The 21,188-nt window shown below is 42.6% G+C and overlaps 1 protein-coding gene across 15 annotated transcripts in view; it reads left to right on the forward strand.

Annotated features, from left to right (window-relative positions):
- Positions 1–257: 257 nt before the first annotated feature.
- The window catches only part of LOC100410213 (thrombospondin type-1 domain-containing protein 1), a 28,329-nt gene continuing 7,398 nt past the window's right edge, over positions 258–21,188 (forward strand). Inside the window, exons 1-5 of one of the 15 annotated variants that reach the window (XM_078352720.1) lie at positions 258–366; positions 3,372–3,539; positions 7,535–8,497; positions 20,075–20,233; positions 20,731–20,844. In XM_078352720.1, the coding sequence (XP_078208846.1) occupies positions 3,482–3,539; positions 7,535–8,497; positions 20,075–20,233; positions 20,731–20,844 (1,294 nt within the window). In that variant the 5' untranslated portion in view covers positions 258–366; positions 3,372–3,481. The remainder of the gene's footprint in view (positions 367–3,371; positions 3,540–7,534; positions 8,498–20,074; positions 20,234–20,730; positions 20,845–21,188) is intronic. The other 14 variants (XM_078352639.1, XM_078352971.1, XM_078352676.1 and 11 more) reach the window with 14 other exon arrangements.

Here is a 21,188-nt window from a genome sequence, read left to right on the forward strand (position 1 = left end):
GGGGAGACCTGCGACTGCCGGGGCCGCACCCACTCCCGCAGGACCTTGGCGGGCCTCTCGCCTTTCCTGCCTGTTTCCTGTCCAGCAGCTGGCGAGCTGGGGGCGGGCAGGAAAGGATGCGCTGCCCAGAAGGGGCGGGAGTCGACCACACCCGGTCTCGAGTGCCCCCCGCCCTCCCGGTGCCCGCCCTCCCCACGCCGTCGGGGGCGGGCCCGGGCGGGGCAGTGGGAGCGGAGCGCCGCGGGGTCAGGGCGCTCATTCCCGGACGCGAGATGCTGGGCGCGCTGCCTCGCGGCCACTGAGGCCTCCCGTCTGCCTCGCCACTCGCCCGGCCAGCCTGGGGTCGCTGCCTGCCAATCCTGAAAGGTAAGAAGCCACCTCCGCATCCCGGTGCCCGCAACCCGGTGGACGCTCCTGTGCCTCGAGACCCTCCGCGGCTCTGCTGGGGTCGGGAAATGCTCCCGGGCCCTGCCACTTCCCGGCAGCCCGAAGGCGCAGGTGGACGGTGGCGGCCCCTCCACACACCCGCCTCGGGCCCCAGGGCACGCTTTAAGTCTGGCTCTCTCCTGGCTCCGATGTTGCGATGTTGCCGAGTGACTGAGACTGGCCACAGAACCTTGAAAATTTGCGTTTTGAGCTACTGTTTCTTTCCAAAAAGAAATCCTTTCTGGGATATAGAAAGTATGAGATATAAACATTACATTAAATTAAAGACGGTCTTCATTAAGAGGGCTTTATGCTGACGACACGAGGCTTAGATTTCCAAGCATGAACTGGGCTTGCAAAGCTAAGTAGATGGGGCGAGTGCACGGCGTCCCAGGGACGCTGCACGCAACCCGTGGGACCAGGGCAGAGCAGACTCGAATGAACATAGAAGTAAAGCCTGTTTACACGAGCTGCTTTAGAACTAGAGATTTCCTCCCAATAGATATGATTCCTAGATATACAGACGAGTATGTGCATGTTGGTCAGGAGGGACAAAGTAACTGCTTCGTTCTCCCTTTTAGTCTTTCACGAATTACTGGTCCCATCGATTTTAGTGTAATTCATTTTCTTTTTCTGCAGCTATGAAGGGAGATTTAGAAGCGTTTGTACTACCTGGTTTCAGCAACATCACTAAGGTTGGGGGATGCTGTTAGCCATTGAGAATATTCACAGCTCTTCCCCACCTTCTCAGCTGATGCATTTAGAATTTTTCTATAAAGTTTACATACGAGAATGCTATCTAGACGTATTTTCAAAAGTGTATAAACTATACCTAAGTTCTTAATTTCTTAGAAGAATTCTTGAGCCAAACGTTGTAAGAAGTCAGTTGGGGTTTTGGGAAGAACATGTTGAAAGAAAATAAGCAAGCAAGGTAGAAATTAGAGAGGCATATTACTACTATGATGTTATGATTATGATCATAATCCATATTATGATGGACGAGTAGGCTGGTTTGTTTTATGTCTCTTTCCATTCAGCTCACAATATAGATGATCTCACAATTCTATGTTTTACTGATCATTTTCATAAGAAAGAAAATGTGTTATAATCACAAAATCAGTTATGATTTTTTGAATAAAAATCAGTTTTTATTTTTTAAAAAATAAAACGGTTATTGTGGTGGAAGCAAACAAATCCGAGAGAAACCAGTTCAACTTTTGGGAGCTTGCTTCTCCTTAGTTTGGTGACCAGGTCTCGATGACTTAAAAGAAGCATTGCTTTTAAGTAATTGTCCTAAGTGCTCACACTAGCCCAAAAGATACGATGCATTCTCTCAGGATCTCACCAGCTGTCTTTGGCCAGGTTTCCATTCTGCGTTCAAGGAAAGAATTGGGTCAAATCTTTGGCTAATTCTACCCAAAACAGAATTTTCTTTCTTTCTTTCTTTTTTTGGCAAGGGGTGGCAGGGAAGAGGAGGGAGCCCTAATCATCTGCATAGTTACACTTCAGATCTCTGCTTCCCTTTGAGGAAGTACTGAATTTCCTTTGTTTAACCAGTTCTTACTGAAAGAAAGCTAATAGAGACACACCAGTTTCCTTTCCATTGAATTTTGGCTTATTTCAATCGGTCTTCTTAATTCTACTAATTTGTGTTCTTCTCTGAAGAAATGTAATACTTATTTGGAATATAATATACTTGCTTATTAAAATGATTAACTGTGGGCCAGGTGTGGTGGCTCATGCCTATAATCCCAATGCTTTGGGAGGCTGCAGTGGGTGAATCACGAGGTCAGGCATTTGAAACTAGCCTGGCCAACACGTGAAACCCCTTTTCTACTGAAAATACAAAAATTAGCCAAGCATGGTGGTGCACACCTGTAATCTCAGCCACTCGGAAGGCTGAGGTGGGACAATTGCTTGAACCTGAAAGGCAGAGGTTGCAGTGAGCTAAGATCAGGCCACTGCACTCCAGGCTGGGTGACTAAGCAAGACTCTGTCCCAAAAAAAAAGAGAGAGAGAGAGATTAACTGTAAATAATGGGGGATCCATAAACACTAAGAAAATATATATTTGGGTATATTTAATATTAATAACTCATAGTTTGCTAGACTCTAGTATGAAAGAACTGTCTTAAATGCCCAGTATCTTATTCTATAATTGAATAGTCTGTATCAAAATAAGTGCCTCTTCCAACAAATAACTCTGAACCACAGGCCAGCAAGATCTTCCCTCCGTTTAGGTAGATTGGCAAGATTGCTGTGTGACTCACCTATCTCCTGATGCATACCAGCAGCAACAAGTATTGCAGGACTGATGAAGATGATTGTTATTTGTATGTTTTTCCTTAGACTGCCCTAAACAAGGGAAGTCAGGGCCACATGGAGTTCACATTTAATTGTAGTATTCTGGGGTATCTTTTTTTTAAAAAAGCTTTGATCACTTGGATGTAGTTCCCAGGAGTCAATGAGTGAAGCAATCCTGGTAACACATCAGTGGTGCAAGGAAGCCTTAACGCATTTGTGGACACCAGGCAGGGAGCATGTGGGTGTATATAGCACAATGCTAAATGAAAGTCTGGAAAAATTTAGCAAAGTTATCAGCGTGAAATGCCAAGCAGATAAATACTGTGAAAATGTAGTCTCAAAATTGGCTATTAACTTTGATAAAATTAAGCAAATAACAATAAACTCTCCACTTAAGGATATGCCATAAAGAGAAGAGATTTTGGTGTTTTGCAAAGATAATCTTATCGGGTGTTGGGCATACCTGCATATTCTTGACCAGTGAGTTATAATGGAATGAAAAGGGCTGTATAATTAGAAGTCATTGCCCCAGGGAAAATTAGTGTCCTCTCTAGCTTCCTTTTAATATCACATAGGCAGTTTGAGTTTTAGAATGATTTTGTTATTTCATGATTACTATTTTGTCAATCACGTTGAATGAAGCCATCTGTTTTTGAGGTTCTCATTTCAGGTGTTTTGGGGGAAGAAAAATCACAATTTGGATGTGAGAAAGGACATGAGGAGACTAAAGACCTGGGATTTTGCTGATCAGAATGAAACCAATGTTGAAAGACTTTTCAAATCTATTGTTGATGGTGCTCTGTGACTATGGTGAGTATTGTGAGTATACTTAATGTTTTGGTAGCAATAAAACATAAATGTGACATTTATAAATGCACTGATGTTGATGACTCTTCATGAAGGAGACAGGGTAGGGTCTATACAGTTCAGTGCTTTCTAAACTGTGATCCTTGCAGCCCTGGGTTCCCTTATGTTTCCATGATTCTGCATGATTGATTCAAATTTCACTTTATATTTTTAACTCTTTAAAAAAATTTTTAAAAGACTCTCTCCAATTTTAACAAACTGGAAGCAAGCATGTTACCTTCAGTTCTCTTCTATTTCCCAAGAATTCAGTGTGATAAATCACCTCATACACACATGCAATGATGTTGTGTATACTAGGATTCTGCATAAGATTTCACTTGACAGAGTTTGGTATCTTTGGAACCAATCTAACTATTTCAATCCTTGAACGCTGGGTGCTCTGAGACAAGTTTCTTAATCTCTTTCAACCTCAGCAATAATATTGACTTCACAGGGTTGTTAAGATCATATCAAGAATGTGAAACACCCTGAATGTGTGAGCAGAGAGTAGGTGCTTAAAGTGTGTTCTTTTCATTAAGTTCATTTCAACTAAAAATTGAGTTCATTTCTCAGAGTTTTACACAACTACTGAACCAATAGAGTCAACAATATGACATAATCTCCACTACTTTTCTTTTGATTTCCAAATATTTCATAGACATCTAAGCACTTGATGGTATGGGAGTGGAAGTTGTTTTCTAATTTGGTGAAGAAATTGTGATCCAAGGTGTAGAGGACACTGGCTTGTGTGAGTGGCACAGCAGTTAAATGGATTGGAGCATGTTCTGTTCATATCATTCAGTAGACCTCCTTTTTCAGTCTTCTTTTTTAAGAAGTTTATTTATGGAAGAAGATGCCAGATTTAAGGAAAGCCAGTGTAGGATTCATTCATTTTAAAGTAATTTAACCCTTCTTAAAAATAGATTGCTGTACATGTAACAGCCTTCTATAAAAACTATGTGTCCTTGGTTTCATAATGATAAATAAAGCATTGAAATTCTCCATTTAAACAAAGTATACAAGGGCGTTTGTTGTTAAGAGCAAAATTTCTTACTGGAATATGAAAATAAAAGTTGAATGAGCATAAAATAGAGCATAGAAGTTAAGTGCACAGGCCACTGATGAAAAAGGAGGTATTGTCATCCGGGTGTGGTGGTTCATGTCTGTAATCCCAGCACTTTAGGAGGCCAAGGCAGACAGATAACCTGAGGGTAGGAGCTCAAGACCAGTCTGACCAACATGGTGAAACCCCATCTCTACTAAAAAGTACAAAAGTTAGGCTGGCATGGTGGCATGTGCCTGTAATCCCAGCTACTCAGGAGGCTAAGGCAGGGGAATTGCTTAAACCAGGGAGGTGGAGGTTGCAGTGAGCTGAGATCACGCCATTGCACTCCAGCCTGGGTGACAGAGCAAGACTCCGTCTCAAAAACAAAAAAAGGTAGGTATTGTCATAGATCTGTTTTTCCCTGCTTTATCTCTACTCAATACTGATCAAAATATACCATTACCTGTATACTATATTAGTCAGGATGTGGTAGAACCAAATTGTGGTTTTCTTTTTTTTTGAGATGGAGTCTCGATATTGTTGGCCTGGGTAGGGATGCAACGGTGCGATCTTGGCTACCTGTAACCTCCACCTCCTGGGTTCCAGCACTTCTCCTGCTTCAGCCTCCCAAGTAGCTGAGATTATGGCTACCTGCCTAATTTTTGTATTTTTAGTAGAGATGGGGTTTCACCATGTTGGCCAGGCTAGTCTGGAACTCCTGACTTCAGGTGTTCCACCCTCCCCGGCCTCCCACAGTGCTGGGATTACAGGCATGAGCTACCATGCCTGGCACAAATTTTAGTTTTCTAACAGGAGTTCTAAGGTAGTAAATTCTCCCTTTAGTACATACCTTCTGTCTGCTGCTGCTGGAACCCTTCTGTTGCATCTTTATTCTTTATTTCCAACTGGGCATGTGTGCCTTTGTCATTGACTGGTTTCCATCAAATCAGAATCTGATCTGCTTCACTGAATTGACAATCCCCGTCATACACAATAGACTTTTTTTTTGTTGTTTAGCCAGTCAATGTTAGTAGTTAGGGGTCATATACCTAACTTTAGTGACATTAATGTTAATAAGTTCCGATAACCTGCTACCGTCAGACCAGTCTGCAGTGGACTTTCATTAGCTAACTGAGTGGTGTATGTGTCTTATTCTTAAATGCACCAAAGAACCATCTTGCCCCCTTCAGACTGAAATTAACATGACTTTTTTCTCAGTCTTAAGCACTTGCTTGGGCTGTGGTAAGTGCTGGGGTCTGTTTACCCACTAGTTCAAGAAAAATAGCAGTTTGGCTCTGACCCAGTATGCACGCTTCACCAGAATCAGCTACCTTGAATCATCTCAAAAGGGACTATCCCTCAACTTGTTTTGCTTAATTGGAGAAAAAAACTTTATCCCACTATGGTTTTCAAACAAGTAATAATCGAGCATTCAAGTCATCCAAGTTCTATGTCTTTTATTTCACCTAATCTGAAATGAGAACTAGGTGAAATGCTATGCTAATTAAAAACTCTTCTGTGTGCCAGGATATTAATGTGCTGATTCTAATAATCATTGTTTGCATATATCTATAAGGGTGTTTTAAAGACTGCCAGCCCAAACAAAAAACACATGGGCCCCTTTGGACATACATATGCATGAGGCATATATAATAATAATAAAGTCATACTTACACAAGTTGTTTTTCAAACCTAAAGGGCACTTCAGTCCCTACATCTAGAACTGTTTCTTACCCTAACCACGGGCCAGCTGACTGTTGCATTGCCAAATTCTGCCTCCTTTGATATGTATTTGGATAGGATTCAAAAGGGAAACAAGGATTCTTGTGTGTCTGTTCTTTGCACTTTTCACTTAAGTACTCTGCTGGGTAAGATTTAAAAGATATGATTGATCCTAACAGAATGATACTTGGGAAGTAGTAGTCATCTGTCCTATCTAGACAAATACAAGTTGCTGTAATGTCATTATATTGCCAAGGACAAGCCTAGTTATTTCATAAATGTTCACCCTATCCCCTTGGTTATTCATGCATAATAAAGTGTCAACATTTCTTATCCATCTAAACATTTCTGCCTCACACAAACTGAGGACACTGATTCCTTTGCTGGTAAAAAATTTCCCAGTGCTTGCCTTGAATATCAGAAAATAACAACTTGAAGTAAATTTAGGGTCTTCCATTTCAAGTCATCCAGAACAATTTGTATTGTGTCATTTAAATCCAGCTTTCTCTTCAGTGTGTATCCATTTTCCCAAATATCAACCACCAGAATATGATTAATAATACGAGATTGGGTTTTTAATTCCAAAAATTATTATTCTAGTTGTATAGATTTTCCTTGCAGTTATATCACATTGTCAAAAGTTGTGAATTCAGAGTATTTTCCACTAGTCATTGTAAACATAACCATGAAAGATGAAGATGAAGGAATGGAACCGCTTCAGAGTGCAGAGAGCACAGTGGCCAGCTTCCAGGATCTGTACTCAGTATAATTTCACATCATCCCTGGCTCTGTTCTAACTTCTCTTATCTAAAATGCTGTTTTCTGCTGGGTACGCGGCTCATGTCTATACTCTTAGCACTTTGGGAGTCTGAGGTGGAAGGATTGCTTGAGCCCAGGAGTTTGAGAACAGTCTGGGCAACATAGTGAGACTCAGTCTCTACAAAAAGAAAATTAGCTGGTGTGGTGGCATGTGCCTGTAGTCCCAGCTACTTGGGAGGGTGAGGTGGGAGAATCACTTGAGCCCCAGAGGTTAGGGGTACAGTGAGCAGTGACTGTGCCACTGCACTCTAGCCTGGGTGACAGCGTGAGGCCCTGTCTTGGAAAAAAATTAAAAATTCTATTTTCATCAATGTCACTAATAGTTTTGCTCAAATGCACCTTTTAAAAACCAATTCTGACCACTTCATTTCAGTTCTTGGAGAAGCTGAGTATCTTCTGTTGCGAGAGCCAGGCCATGTAGCCCTCAGCAATGATACCGTGCATGTGGATTTCCAGTATTTTGATGGTGCTAATGGGACGCTGAGGAATGTGTCTGTCCTGCTGTTGGAGGCCAACACCAATCAGACCGTAACTACCAAGCACGTCCTGACCAACCAGTCCCAGGGAACACTCACGTTTGAATGCTTCTATTTCAAGGAGGCTGGTGACTACTGGTTCACAATGAGTCCAGAAGCAACAGACACCAGCACTCCATTCCCCTGGTGGGAGAAGAGTGCCTTTCTGAAGGTGGAATGGCCTGCCTTTCATGTTGACTTGAACAGGAGCTCCAAGGCAGCAGAAGGCACCTTCCAAGTGGGCCTGTTTACCAGTCAACCACTGTGCCCATTTCCTGTGGACAAGCCTGCCATCACAGTGGATGTCATCTTCACCAACAGTCTTCCTGAGTCAAGGAGAAATTCAGGACAGCCGCTGGAAATAAGAACCAGCAAAAGGACAGAACTTGCTCAAGGTCAGTGGGTTGAGTTTGGCTGTGCACCTGTGGGGACGGAAGCCTATGTCACTGTAGTGCTGAAGCTGCTTGGGCGAGACTCAGTCATTACCTCCACAGGACCCATTGACCTGGTCCGGAAATTTGGATACAAACTGATGATGGTGCCAGAACTCACATGCGAGTCCGGGGTGGAGGTGACGGTGCTGCCTCCACCATGCACCTTCGTCCAAGGAGTAGTCACTGTCTTCAAGGAGGCCCCCAGATCCCCTGGGAAGAGGACCACTCATTTGGCTGTTAACAGCCTGCCCCTGGGAGAGAGGAGGACCGTTTTTAACTGTACTTTGTTTGACATGGGGAGGAATAAGTACTGCTTTGACTTTGGCATTTCAAGCACAAGCCACTTTTCTGCAAAGGAGGAGTGCATGCTAATTCAGAGAAGTATAGGTTTGTACTGAGATTTTTTAACATTTTAAATCAAATCCTTCATGTAATCAAAATTATCGTTTAGAATTTAGATGAACTGTACCATCATTTTTGTGGTTCAGGCCTTATAGTGTACCAACTGGCATTATCACCCTTAGCTGAAAATCTAAGGGTACCAGTAAACCTACTTAACCTCTTTAAGTCTCCGTTTTCCCCATCAGTAAAATAGGGGCAATACAAGTACACACATCAGAGTCATGGAGATTGAACGAAATCCACATGTGACATTCTCAGTGCCTGGCATGTAGGAAGTGCTCAATAAACATTATATTTTTAAAATCCCATTATTAAATCATATGGTAAGTTCATGGAGAGATGACTGGGAGTTCAAAACCAAATCCCAAATTAGCAACATCTGTCTTCCTCTAGCTGAGCATGTCTCTTCTCTCAAAAGTCACTCATAGGAATGCAGCCTTTATAGTGAGAAATCAAAGCAAGATTTAAAAAAATGTGTTCAGATTCCGTATTCTGTGTGTAATACCCTACCTAATCACAAAGGGGTTGTGACAAGTCCATTCATTCCCTATGCTGCTCTTTGTGTTTCTTTCCCTTTTCTTGGGGAAAAGTCTTAGCAAGTAGTTTAATTTGGCAGAAATCATCTTGTTTGCTTTTATCTTTATCCCCAGTAAGCCCAGTGTCCCCTCCCTGCACAAGCCTGACTTTGTCTGCAACTCCCAGTGTTCCTTGCTGCAAATGTACACACTTCCTCTCTTTAAGTCCCTTTGCTTTGGCGTTCTCCTTCTCCACTTGCCACTTCCTTCCTTGTACTCCCTTTTCTATGCAGCCTAGATTCCATAGCTCATCCCATTAACCACCCTCCTGCCAATATCCTAAACTCCTCAGCCTCATTGTCCTTCCGATACACCTGCCAGGACACACCTCAGCTCTGCACGTATCCAGCCATCTGCCAGCCACCCACTGCACCACTTCTAAGGCTGCATGACAAGGTTACACACAGGTGGCCTGATGCCACCATGGGTGGATCATGCTTTCACCTTTGGCAGGGCCTGCATGCTGCTCAGCATGTCACCCAGGCCAATGCTCCTTCCTACACAACAGCCCTTTCAGACCTTCTCCACTCCTCTCAGACCTCAACCCCTGCCCACTGGTTAACTCTCAGAGTTGATTTTCCACCTACCATGCAGAGCAGCTGGAAGCCGCTAAGTGGGAACTCCACCCTCTCACCAAAAGATCTGTACACCTGTAGACGTCAGACCCGTCCTCTCCTCTCCCTTCCTGCCACCATGGAAGAAGTGTTATTCCTTCTCTCCACTGTGGATCTCAGCTCCTCTGCTCGTTTCCGGAAACTTTCATTAGTCATTGTACCCTATCTCTCCCATCCTCAACTGTCCTTCATTTTCATCAGTTTTGATATGTACTTAATTATTGTGTCCCAAAAGAAAAACCACCCTGACCCTGTGATCTCCCCCAGACATCACCCTCTTTATTCTTCCTTTTATAGCCCAAAAACTGCTTGACAATTTGCCTGGTGCTTCAGAGTTCTTTTTTTGCCTCCCATTCACTTTTCAACCTATTGCAAATTGGCTTCCACACCTAAGTCCTCCCCTGAAATACTCTTACTGAGGCAGCCAGCAAATGAGGTACAGGACTCCAAATCCAGGTACACTTCAGCCAGTGTCTTCATTGACCTTGATTCTGTGACACCACACACCTGTCACCTCCCTGCTTGCTTCTTCATAGTCTCCTTGGCCTCCGGGTTCCGCTGCCTGTCTCCCTCAAGTGCTGGTCGTCTTCTCATTTACTCTTCACACACTTGCCAGGTGATTGACCTTGATGCTGATGGCTCCAGCTGGGTGTGTCTCCCCTACTCATCTCCTGCATCCAGGTGCTGCATCCCTTGGATGTCTCCCTGGCACCTCAGAAGCAGCATTTCTGGACTCACTCATCATCGTACCCCCAACCCTGCTTCTCAGCAGTATAGGTCTTCCCCCACCATCTTACAGATCAAACCAGAAGCCAGGAGTCCTCCTCTTTACCTTCTGTAAATGATACATTACTGAGTCCTATGGCTTTGTCTCCTGGGTGTCTCAGTCTCTCCACTTCTCCCCAGTTCCACTGATACCACGTGGATTAAACCTCCATTACTCCTTGCCTAGACTCTTAGAACAGATTCCCAGTTGGTTTCTAGCTGTCTACTTCATTCTCTCACTGCATCCAAAGGGATTGTTTAAAATTCAGGTCAGCTGAATTTTAAGCAGGCTGTTCTCCTGCTTAAAAGTCATTTCACTGGGTCATGTCACTGGGCAAAGTTTACATGATCAGTTTTATAGGTGATGAAATGGAGGCATGGAAAGGTGAAGTAATTTTCCCAAGGTCAATGATGTTTAAATAGTAGGGTCAGAACACAAATCCAGGTAGACGAGCTTTGGAACTTGCTTTGACCACTATTCTGTAACTGCCTTCCATGCAATTGACTCAATTCGTGTATTAAGTAGTACTAAGCTTTTAGGTTGAAAAAAAAGGTTCTGATTTTCCCTCTTTAACTTACTTTGTCAGTCAAACCTTCCATGGTCAGGCTGCCCCCAGGTCCCTGCAGTCACCATCTCTGCACTGGGGCCTAGAACACCCTCCTGTCACCTTCCCAGTTAACATTAACCCATCCTCCAGGTCTCTGCTTGGGTTACTCTCCCATGACCTCGGGTTCAGTTCCTCTGCTGTAACCTGGGCAGCATCTTTTCATTCCTCTTTCATGGCATTTATCACTTCTGCCATTGCTTGTCTGTCTTTCTATCCCTATGCATCCCCTCTGCACAGCAGATGGGGGAAGTTCATTTGATGGCAAACTTGATTTGTGCTGCTATGAAGCTTTTTATGGTCTTTATTTGGCCCACTTAGTATGCCTGGCACATTCAGACATACTCAATACATGCTTATTAAGTGAAAATTGAACTCAGATTTGGCTAGTCTCAACTAGGTATTAGGAGAAAAACAGTTAGATTGAATGAATTTACTCATCTAAGATATTCTTTTTTTGTTTTTGTTTCTGTTTTTGACACAGAGTCTTGCTCTGCTGCTCAGGCTGGAGTGCAGTGGCACAATCTCGGCTCACTGCAACCTCCACCTCCCTTGTTCAAGCTATTCTGCCTCAGCCTCTTGAGTAGCTGGAATTACAGACATGCACCACTGCACACAGCTAATTTTTGTATTTTAGTAGAGATGGGGTTGGCCAGGCTGGTCTTGAACTCCTGTCCTCAGGTGATCCATCCGGCTCAGCCTCCCAAAGTGCTGGGATTATAGGCATGAGCCACCGTGCCCAGCCCGATATTTTTGCCTTTGCCAAAGAAAATACTCATTCGGGAGGAGCATAAATCTGACTGAATTTAATGGAAATGAATCAAGGGAAGTTGAGAAATTGGGGCCATGTGATTAAGGTCACATGGGGGCAGGAGGTCCACCTTGTTGGTGTTTTCAGCTGCTGGGCTTTCCACAGATGCTTCCACTCCATGTCTAAAGTCTGGAGTTTTTCCTGCAGCAGCAGCGACACCGGGCAGATGGGAAAAGGGCAGAATGGGAGTGGTTCTCTGTGTGTCCAGGTGGAGGGTAGTCAGGGGCTCCCAATGGGGCTGCCCCATGTAGCAACTGCCAGATATATCTGAATAGCAGGGCTGGGGGCAGTAACGAGGGGAGCTAAACATGCCTGGAGACCCTGATTCTTGGTGTGGCAGACAAACTCTGACGCTGTTGGTCTGAGAAATGAAATTTATGCTTGAGAAAGGAACCTCAGTGATTCCTGCATTTTGAGTATATAAATTTATGACTGAACTGAGTTCTTCTCTTATTTTCTATCTAGATTGACAGCTCTGACCAGCAGAGAGTATCTTTTTTTGCCGAATGGTACTATTTAGGGGCCCACCATGATTTGTGTAAGCCACTGACTCACACTGAATTTATTTTGAAAATAGAATAATGTGTTTTATGTTTGTGTCTTCTTCAAAACGTGTCTGAGGATCTTAGGATAATATGTAAATAATTTATAGCGAATACATAATGGATTTGCCCAAAATGACTATTCATAATCTTTATTCCACTTAATGGGATGAATATTTGCACAGTGATCACTTTGCACCAGGCACTGTTCTAAGTGCTTTATGGATACTAACCCATATAGTCCTCATAATGAGTCTATGAGTTCAACTCATTACATTGCCAATTTTATAGGTGATGAAATGGAGGCACAGAAAGGTGAAGTAATTTTCCCAAGATCAATGATGTTTAAATAGTAGGGTCAGAACACAAATCCAGGTAGACGAGCTTGAGAGTTTGCTTTGACCACTATTCTGTAACTGCCTTCCATGCAATTGACTCAATTCGTGTATTAAGTAGTACTAAGCTTTTAGGCTGAAAAAAAAGGTTCTGTTTTTTCCTCCTTAACTTAGTGTTTCATCTTGTACCACCCATCTCTTAGAAGACCCACAACCACTTGGGAGCCCACAGGCCCAGGGTATAAGAATGATCTGTTCAATATAAGGAAGCCTGGTTCTATGCAAAGAAAATCTGAACTGCGGATCCCAGGTTCTACTGCTCTTCCTACTGCTTATAGCTACTCTGCTACGTCTATAGAGTTTTCTTATAATCATGATTTGTTCAGTTACCTTGATTTCTTGAACAAAATGCCTTGCAGATGTGAATATTTCAAAGGCAGCATTCCTTTAGATAGTCTTATGGGTAGAAACAAACCTCCCTTTTCACATTTAAGACATATTTTGCTTATTCAAAATTAAAACCCTCTATAAAAGCCTGAAAGGCATTTATCCTGGACAAACAGGTTTGTTATGTAGTGTGAGCACATGTATGGACATCTAAACAGGAACAGGACAAAACAAAATAGCCTTTCATTTGTGACGACGGACTATTTGGAGTATTGGCCTTTTGCTCTTCATTTCTAACATGTGAACTACAGTTATCTAAAGAGTTCACATTTGCCAAGTATTTTCCTCAAAGTTACTAGCAGAGATCTTCAGGGATCAGATGGAGTTATTTAAGACATTTACAAATATTTGCCTTTTTTTTTTTTTTTTTTGAGATGGAGTTTCACTCTTGTCACCCAGGCTGGAGTGCAATGGCGTGATCTCGGCTCACTGCAACCTCTGCCTCCTGGGTCCAGGCAATTCTCCTGCCTCAGCCTCCTGAGTAGCTGGGATTACAGGCACATGCCACCATGCCCAGCTAATTTTTTGTATTTTTAGTAGAGACGGGGTTTCACCGTGTTGACCAGGATGGTCTCGATCTCTTGACCTCGTGATCCACCCTCCTCGGCCTCCCAAAGTGCTGGGATCTTGCTCTGTCACCCCACCTGGAGAGCAGTATGGTCTCAGCTCACTGCAACCTCTGCCTCTTTGGTTCAAGTAGCTGGGATTACAGGCATGTGCCACCATGCCCCGCTAATTTTTTTTTGTATTTTTATTTGAGATGGAGTTTCACTGTGTTAGCCAGGATGGTCTCGATCTCCTGACGTAGTGATCCACCGACCTCAGATTCTCAAAGTGCTGGGATTGCAGGCATGAGCCACCATGCCTGGCCAAATATTTGCCTAATTAAATTTGATCATTGCTTTCAGTGATTTCCTGTGTTTATTGTTTGATTAATTTGACTTAGAAATTGAGACATAAAAGCTTAGCTTAAATATTCATTTTGTTTTATTGTTTGGTATCCTACAAGCTATGACTTTAAAGGGGAAACAACACAACATTTTAAAATGAGATTTTTTTTTTAACATTAAGATTTTTGCTTTTAGCCAGGAACAGTGGCTCATGCCTGTAATCCCAGCACTTTGAGAGGCCGAGGTGGGCGAATCACTTGGTCAGGAGTTTGAGACCAGCCTGGTTAACAAAGTGAAACCCCGTCTCTACTAAAAATACGAAAATTAGCCAGGCATTTTGGCATGTGCCTATAGTCCTAACTACTTGGGAGGCCAAGGTGCGGAAATCGCTTGAACCTGGGAAACAGAGGATTTACAGGCACACACCTGTAAATCCCAGCACTCTGGGAGGCCAAGGTAGGTGAATTGCTTGAGCTCAGAAGTTTGAGATCAGCCTGGCAACATAGCAAAAACCCATCTCCTCAAAAAATACAAAAATTAGCTGGGGATAATGATATGTGCCTATAGTACCAGCTACTCAGGAGGCTGAGATAGGAGGATCACCTGAGCTGGGGGAAGTCGAGGCTTCAGTAAGCTATAATCACACCACTGCACTCCAGCCTTGGCAGCAAAATGAGACATTGTCTCAAAAGAAAAAAAAGAATTATTGTAAGTCCCCTCTCTATCAGTATCCATCCAACCCAAGATCTAGCAGATCCTGCCAGCACTAGGCACCAACACAGACTCTGCATAAAAGACTATTCATCCTTTATGGACAAAAACTTCTAATGCAGCAAAGGTATACAAAGTACTACAAAGCATAAAGAAAATGTAGGGAGATGCATTCTCAGGTGAGCCAAGTGGTGCAATCTTTGGAGTGAGTAATAAAATATGAGCTCCATTATATATGTATGTATGTGGGGGTGTACATACACACACACACACACACAATTTTTAAATCTAAAAATATATATACTTTTTTATAAAAACTGATTTTTTTCTGATCCTAAGTAGTGGAATTTTTATTTTTAGTATGACAAATGACTCTATGTACTTAAATAAGTTATATAAAGTAAAAGAGCTCAGAAGGAATAACAAAAATTCTTAGCATGTGTAATTCTACCTTTTGTGGTCTTGAATGTGAGCATGGAGAAGAATAAATTATATATTGACTTAATTTTCAATTTAGATTTTACAGTAGTGGGATTTCAAGTAGATTTTCCAAAAACAAATCACAGTACTGTCACTCAGACTGTGATTCTCAAAGCTTTTCAAGCAGTGACACTTAGTATCGGAACAGCTCTGAAGCTTTGAGGACAAAGCCAGCTCATTGTTATGCTGTACGAGGAGCTCCAGTGTGATCTTGGAGGCACAGAACTAATATTGTCTTCACTTGGACCTCTAGATGGAACATAATTAGCACACCTCAGTTGATGTTGGTCCAGGATACCGGTTTTTAACCCTCCCACTCTTCTGAAAATCCTTTTAATTGCTGTAAGGAACTCATATTTCATTACTCAATCCAAAGATTGCACCACTTGGCTCACCTGCGAATGCATCTGCCCTGCACGTTTTCTTTATGTTTTCTAGGGCTTTGTATACCTTTGGCTGCATTTGAAGTTTTTGTCCACAAAGGATGAAAAGAGTCTTTTATACGGAGTCTGTGTTGGTGCCTAATGATGGCAGGATCTGCTAGATTTTGGGGTTGGATTGGTACTAATAGAGAAAGGACTTAGAATAATTCTTTTTTTTTTTTTTTTTTTTTGAGACAATGTCTCACTCTGCTGCTGAGGCTGCAGTGCAGTGGTATGATTATGGCTTATTGAAGCCTCGACTTCCCCCGGCCCAGGCGATCTTCCTACCTCAGCCTCCCAAGTAGCTGGTACTACAGGTGCATGCCACTATCCCTGGCTAATTTTTGTATTTTTTTTGTAGAAATGGGTTTTGCTGTCCAGGCACGCTGGCTCACGCCTATAATCCCAGCACTTTGGGAGGCCGAAGCAGGTGGATCACGAGGTCAAGAGATTGAGACCATCCTGGGCAACAAGGTGAAACCCCGTCTCTACTAAAAATACAAAAATTAGCTGGGCATGGTGGTGCGCGCCTGTAGTCCCAGCTACTCGGGAGGCTGAGGCAGGAGAATTGCTTGAACCCAGGAGGTGGAGGTTGCGGTGAGCCGAGATCGTGCCATTGCACTCCAGTCTGGGTAACAACAGCGAAACTCCGTCTCAAAAAAAAAAAAGAGAAATGAGTTTTGCTATGTTGCCCAGGGTGGTCTCCTGAGCTCAAGCGATCCACCTGCCTGGCCTGTGCTGGGATTTACAGGCGTGCACCACCACGCCTGCCAAAATAATTCTTTATATGGAAATTACTCATTTATTCTATCTGGCAGTGATTGCATATCTGCTTGGATGAGATGTTCACATTTATCAATCAATAATAGCTGGGAGGGTTTTGTGTGCATTTTAAAGCTCCAGTGTTAGGTATGTCCTCATTTAGGATTAAAGTTCGTTGCTGAATTGACCCTTTTATCACTATGTAATGTTGCTCTTTATCCCTGGCAGTATCCCTGGTTCTGCAATCTATTTTGTTTGATATTAATGTAGTTACTCTAGTTTTCTTTTGCGTAATGTTCATAAGGAATATCTTCCATCTTTTTACTTTTAACATATGTATGTCTTTATACATAAAGTGGGCTTTTAAAAAAAATAACATATGGTTGGATCATGCTTTTTTATCTAATCTGACAATCTCTGTCTTTTAGTGTTTAGGTTATTTAGTTTTATCATTATATGGTTGGATTAAGATTTATTTTGCTGGATTTATATTTGTTACATCCATTCTGTTTTTTTCCTTCCTTATTTTAGATTAATTGAATATTTTAATGGTTTACTTTATACTATTGGTTTATTGTTTATACCTTAAAAATGTATTTAGTGGGCTGGGCCTGGTGGCTCATGCCTGTAATCCCATCACTCTGAGAGGCCAAGGCAGGTGGATCACCTGAGATCAGGAATTTGAAACCAGCCTGGCCAACATGATGAAACCCCGTCTCTACTAAAAATACAAAAAATCTTAGCTGGGCATCATGGCACGTGCTGGTAATCCCAGCTACTTGGGAGGCTGAGGCCCAAGAATTACTTGAACCTAGGAGGTGAAGGTTGCCGACGCCATTGCACTCCAGCATGGGTGACAGAGCAGATTCCTTCTCAGAAAAGAAAGTATTTATTTAGTGGTTGTCCTAGAGTTTACAGTATACATCTTTACTCTCAGTCCACCTCCAGGTATTATATTGCTTCATGTGTACTACAGGGACTTTTGAACAATATACTCCCAATTCACTCCTCCCATTCTTTGTGTGATTGTTGTCACAATTTTACTTTATATATGCTTTTTTTTTTTGAGAAAGAGTTTGCTCTTGTTGCCCAGGCTGGAATGCAATGGTGCTATCTCAGCTCACTGCAAACTTTGCCTCCCAGATTCAAGCAATTCTCCTGCCTCAGCCTTCCAAGGAGCTGGGATTATGGGCATGCACCACCATGCCGGCTAATTTTTGTAGTTTTTTAATCGAGATGGGGTTTCCCCATGTTGGCCAGGCTGGTGTCAAACTCCTGACCTCGTGATCCACCCCCCTCAGCCTCCCAAAGTGCCGGGATTACAGGAATGAGCCACCGAACCTGGCCCTATATATGCTATTAAACACTGAATACGTTGCTACTATTTTGCTTTAGGCTATCAATTATATTGTAGAGCATTTACACATGACAGAAATGGTTTTTATATTTATCTTTATATATACTGTTACCAGCACTCTTCATTTCTTTGGATAAAGGCAGATTTTTTCCTGGTAACATTTCTTTCTGCCTGAAGGATTTCTTTGAACATTTCTTGCATTTAAGGACTGCTGGTAATACATGATCTCCATTTTTGTTTATCTTAAAAAGTCTTTATTTCTCCTTTATTTTTGAAATTATATATATATATTTTACTGGGGTGGTTTTTTCTTTCAGTACTTCAGAGATGGCATTCTGTTGTCTTCTGGCTTGAATAATTTTGTCAAGAAGTCAGCTGTAATTCTTATTGCCATTCTTCTCTGGTGGTGTATTCTCCCCCCTTCAGCCACAGCCCTCACACTTTTTGGTTGTTTTAGTTTTCAGCAGTTGGAGGACCGTATTGCTTTTTGCATTTATCCTGCTTGGTGTTTTCTGAGCATCTTGGACTTGTAGTTTGGGGTCTTTCATTAACGTTGGAGAGTTCTTAGACATATTTATTGTGTCCTATTCTATGTTCTCCTCCAAATTCCAATTGCATGTATGGGAGTCTGTCTGATATTGCCCCACAGCTCTCCGGTCTTCTATTCTGTTTTATTTACTCATTTTTTCCTCTTTGTGTGTGTTAGTTTGAGACATTTCTATTTACCTATATTACATTTACTGTTTTTTCCTCAACTGTTTCAAGTCTATTGATGAGCCTTCTTCATCTGTTTTAGCATATTTTAAAATTCTGACATTTGATTTTTTAGTTTCCAACTGTCTGATGAAATTTGCCATCTGTTTATGCATCTTGCTCACCTTTTCCACTGAAGTCTTTGACATATTTATCATAGCTATTTTAAATTCTTTCTGTGACAGGTCTAATATCTGGGTCACATCTGAGTCTGGTTATCGTGATTACTTTGAATCTTGAGAGTTTTATGTTTTTTTTCCCCTTCTTATTGTGTCTAATAATTTTGAGTTAAAAGCCGGACACCTTGTTTGAAACTGTAGACATGGATGTATTTATGCCTGGAAATGGTCATAGGTCTGTTTTTGTCGGGCCTTTAATGTGGGTATTGGGTTAATGTAAGGAATTGAACTGTGTCTGGGTTTTTACCATTGCTATGGCTACCCTCAGTGCTTATCACATTGGAAATTTTTCTAGTGTTACTTTGTGTTTAGGGCAGGCATTGCATCACCATAGGGGTTTCCTCCATGCTCTGTCCCACCCTCAGCTTTGGTTGTGAACCTGTACATCAGAGAAGCTTTCATCTCTTGCTCTGCCTCTTCCTCAGAAGTAGACTGTTGTTACTTGATACTTGGCACTTGCTAGCCTGGAGCAGAGGGAAGGCATTCTCCTGTACTAGTTCAGCCTCAGTGTTAGGCAAGTGCTGTGTTCCTACGTTTCAGAAGTGGGGACTTTCTGATGATCCTGCTCCTCCCCAGTGGTAGAAGATCTCTAATAGTCTGGGTGGGCCCAGGATAATTTTGGCTCTTCCCCAAGGGTGAAGGAGTTTCTTTTTCCATTTTCCAGAAGCAGTTGATATCAGCTGGTTCTCTTAGGATGATAGGGTTTGAGGCCTTTTCCCAAGTGGTTGAAGATTTTATTCAGGAAAGGAAATGGAGAGAGGATCTAGGTGAGGTTTTGTGTCTTTCCCTCAAGGCTGCCCCTTCCCTCCTTGGGCCCCTGCCATGAGGGAGGCTTTGTCTTGTCTGGTACCTGCCCTCAGTCCTTTTTGTACTTGATGAGCTCTGTGGAGAAGATCCTGCAAGTGAGTATAAATTCTGCTTGTGTATATGAGTCATAGGGGTTCTATATTCTGTGCTAATCCACTAGACTTTTGGCAGTTCATGACATTTTTAGGTGAACTCTGCCCCTGGTAAACAAGAATGGCATCTCATTTTTTTTGGAGGATCCTATCTTTTCTTATATTGCAGGATAGTTAGTTGTCCTGTGACTTTAGCTCTTTGGTGGGTTCTGGAAAGGTTAAGATTTTGTAAATTATACGGTTTTTTTCTTTTTTTAGGTTAGGAGCAACTCTTTTCAGCTTTCTACATCTGGGAATGCTTTTACTCACAGACTTTTCAAGACCTGAGATTTGAGTTTTGCTGTTTCATTTGGGTGCAGTTACATACTGACTCTCAAATGAACTAGCGTTAAAAGCATAACTTATATCCTTGCAGAAACTTGGGGACTGTGGCAGCCGTGGAGCCAGTGTAGCACCACATGTGGGGATGGTGTCAGAGAGCGTCGCCGAGAGTGTCTCACTTCCTTCCCAACCAGACCCGGCTGCCCTGGAATGCCCTTGGAGACCTCCCTGTGTTCCCTGGAGGAGTGTGCTGGTAGGTGTTCTTGCTTCCTTCAGGAGTCTCTCCTCAGATCCTTCATCAGAAGGTATATTGAACCCAGGTCTGCCCGAGAGTTACGAGTCTGAGGTCAAGAGTAGACTCATGAATGCTCTGTGATTGCTGTTGGTTGTACTAGCCCTGTATACGTTAGTGTCTCTAAGACTGGGAGTAGCTCGGAGAGTAGCTTACCAGTGAGATGATGGGATTTACCGCTGTAGAAGACAGGGAAATGATAAGGAAATATTAAGGATTCAGAAATATTAAATCATTTCTAAAAATGCAAAAAATGTAGAAGGAACCATTTCTTCATAAGATTTTTTTTTCTCCCTGTTTTTCCCTACCGAAACTGTGGAAAAACAGTTTTCCTTAAGTTTTCTCCCTATAAACCCAGAAAAGCCGGGGGACCACATAGACCAGTATTTGTCAGAATGGGGCAAGACTCCCTGTCTAATCCCCTGCGGCCTAAGTTGTTCCTTACCGCCCCTTCCCAGAGGGACATTTCTTCTTGCTCTCACCTGGGGACTGGCCTTTCCTGCATCTTCCAAGCATCTTCAAGGCACATGCTAATAGCTGGTCAGTGAGTATTTGGTGTAAATGGCCTATAGGTAAGTTGCTCGCATGGTTCAGTTGGGTTTGCCCCAGCTTATGGAGCTGAATCGTGTTCACTTACCACGAGTCACACACTGAATAGTCACCGCTTTTCCCACACACCATCTCGCCTCCTGACGGACAGTCCACATTGACTTGGCCAGCCTCTGCTCTGGTCCTGACTCTTAAAGTTCTGTCAAGTCCCGTCTTCTCATACTCTCCAATTCTAGGTTAAAAGACCATCTTAGTTCCTTGTTTCTTTGGGATCTGGAGGAGTTACGTGCTTTTCTGTGTTCAGATCTCAGAGTACATTTTGGCCCAAACCACAGGCACCTGGCAGCGTCTCAGCCAGTGTCCCCAC

The sequence above is a fragment of the Callithrix jacchus genome, chromosome 1 (assembly GCF_049354715.1).
Source record: "Callithrix jacchus isolate 240 chromosome 1, calJac240_pri, whole genome shotgun sequence".
In the NCBI taxonomy this organism is placed as follows: Eukaryota; Metazoa; Chordata; class Mammalia; order Primates; family Cebidae; genus Callithrix; species Callithrix jacchus.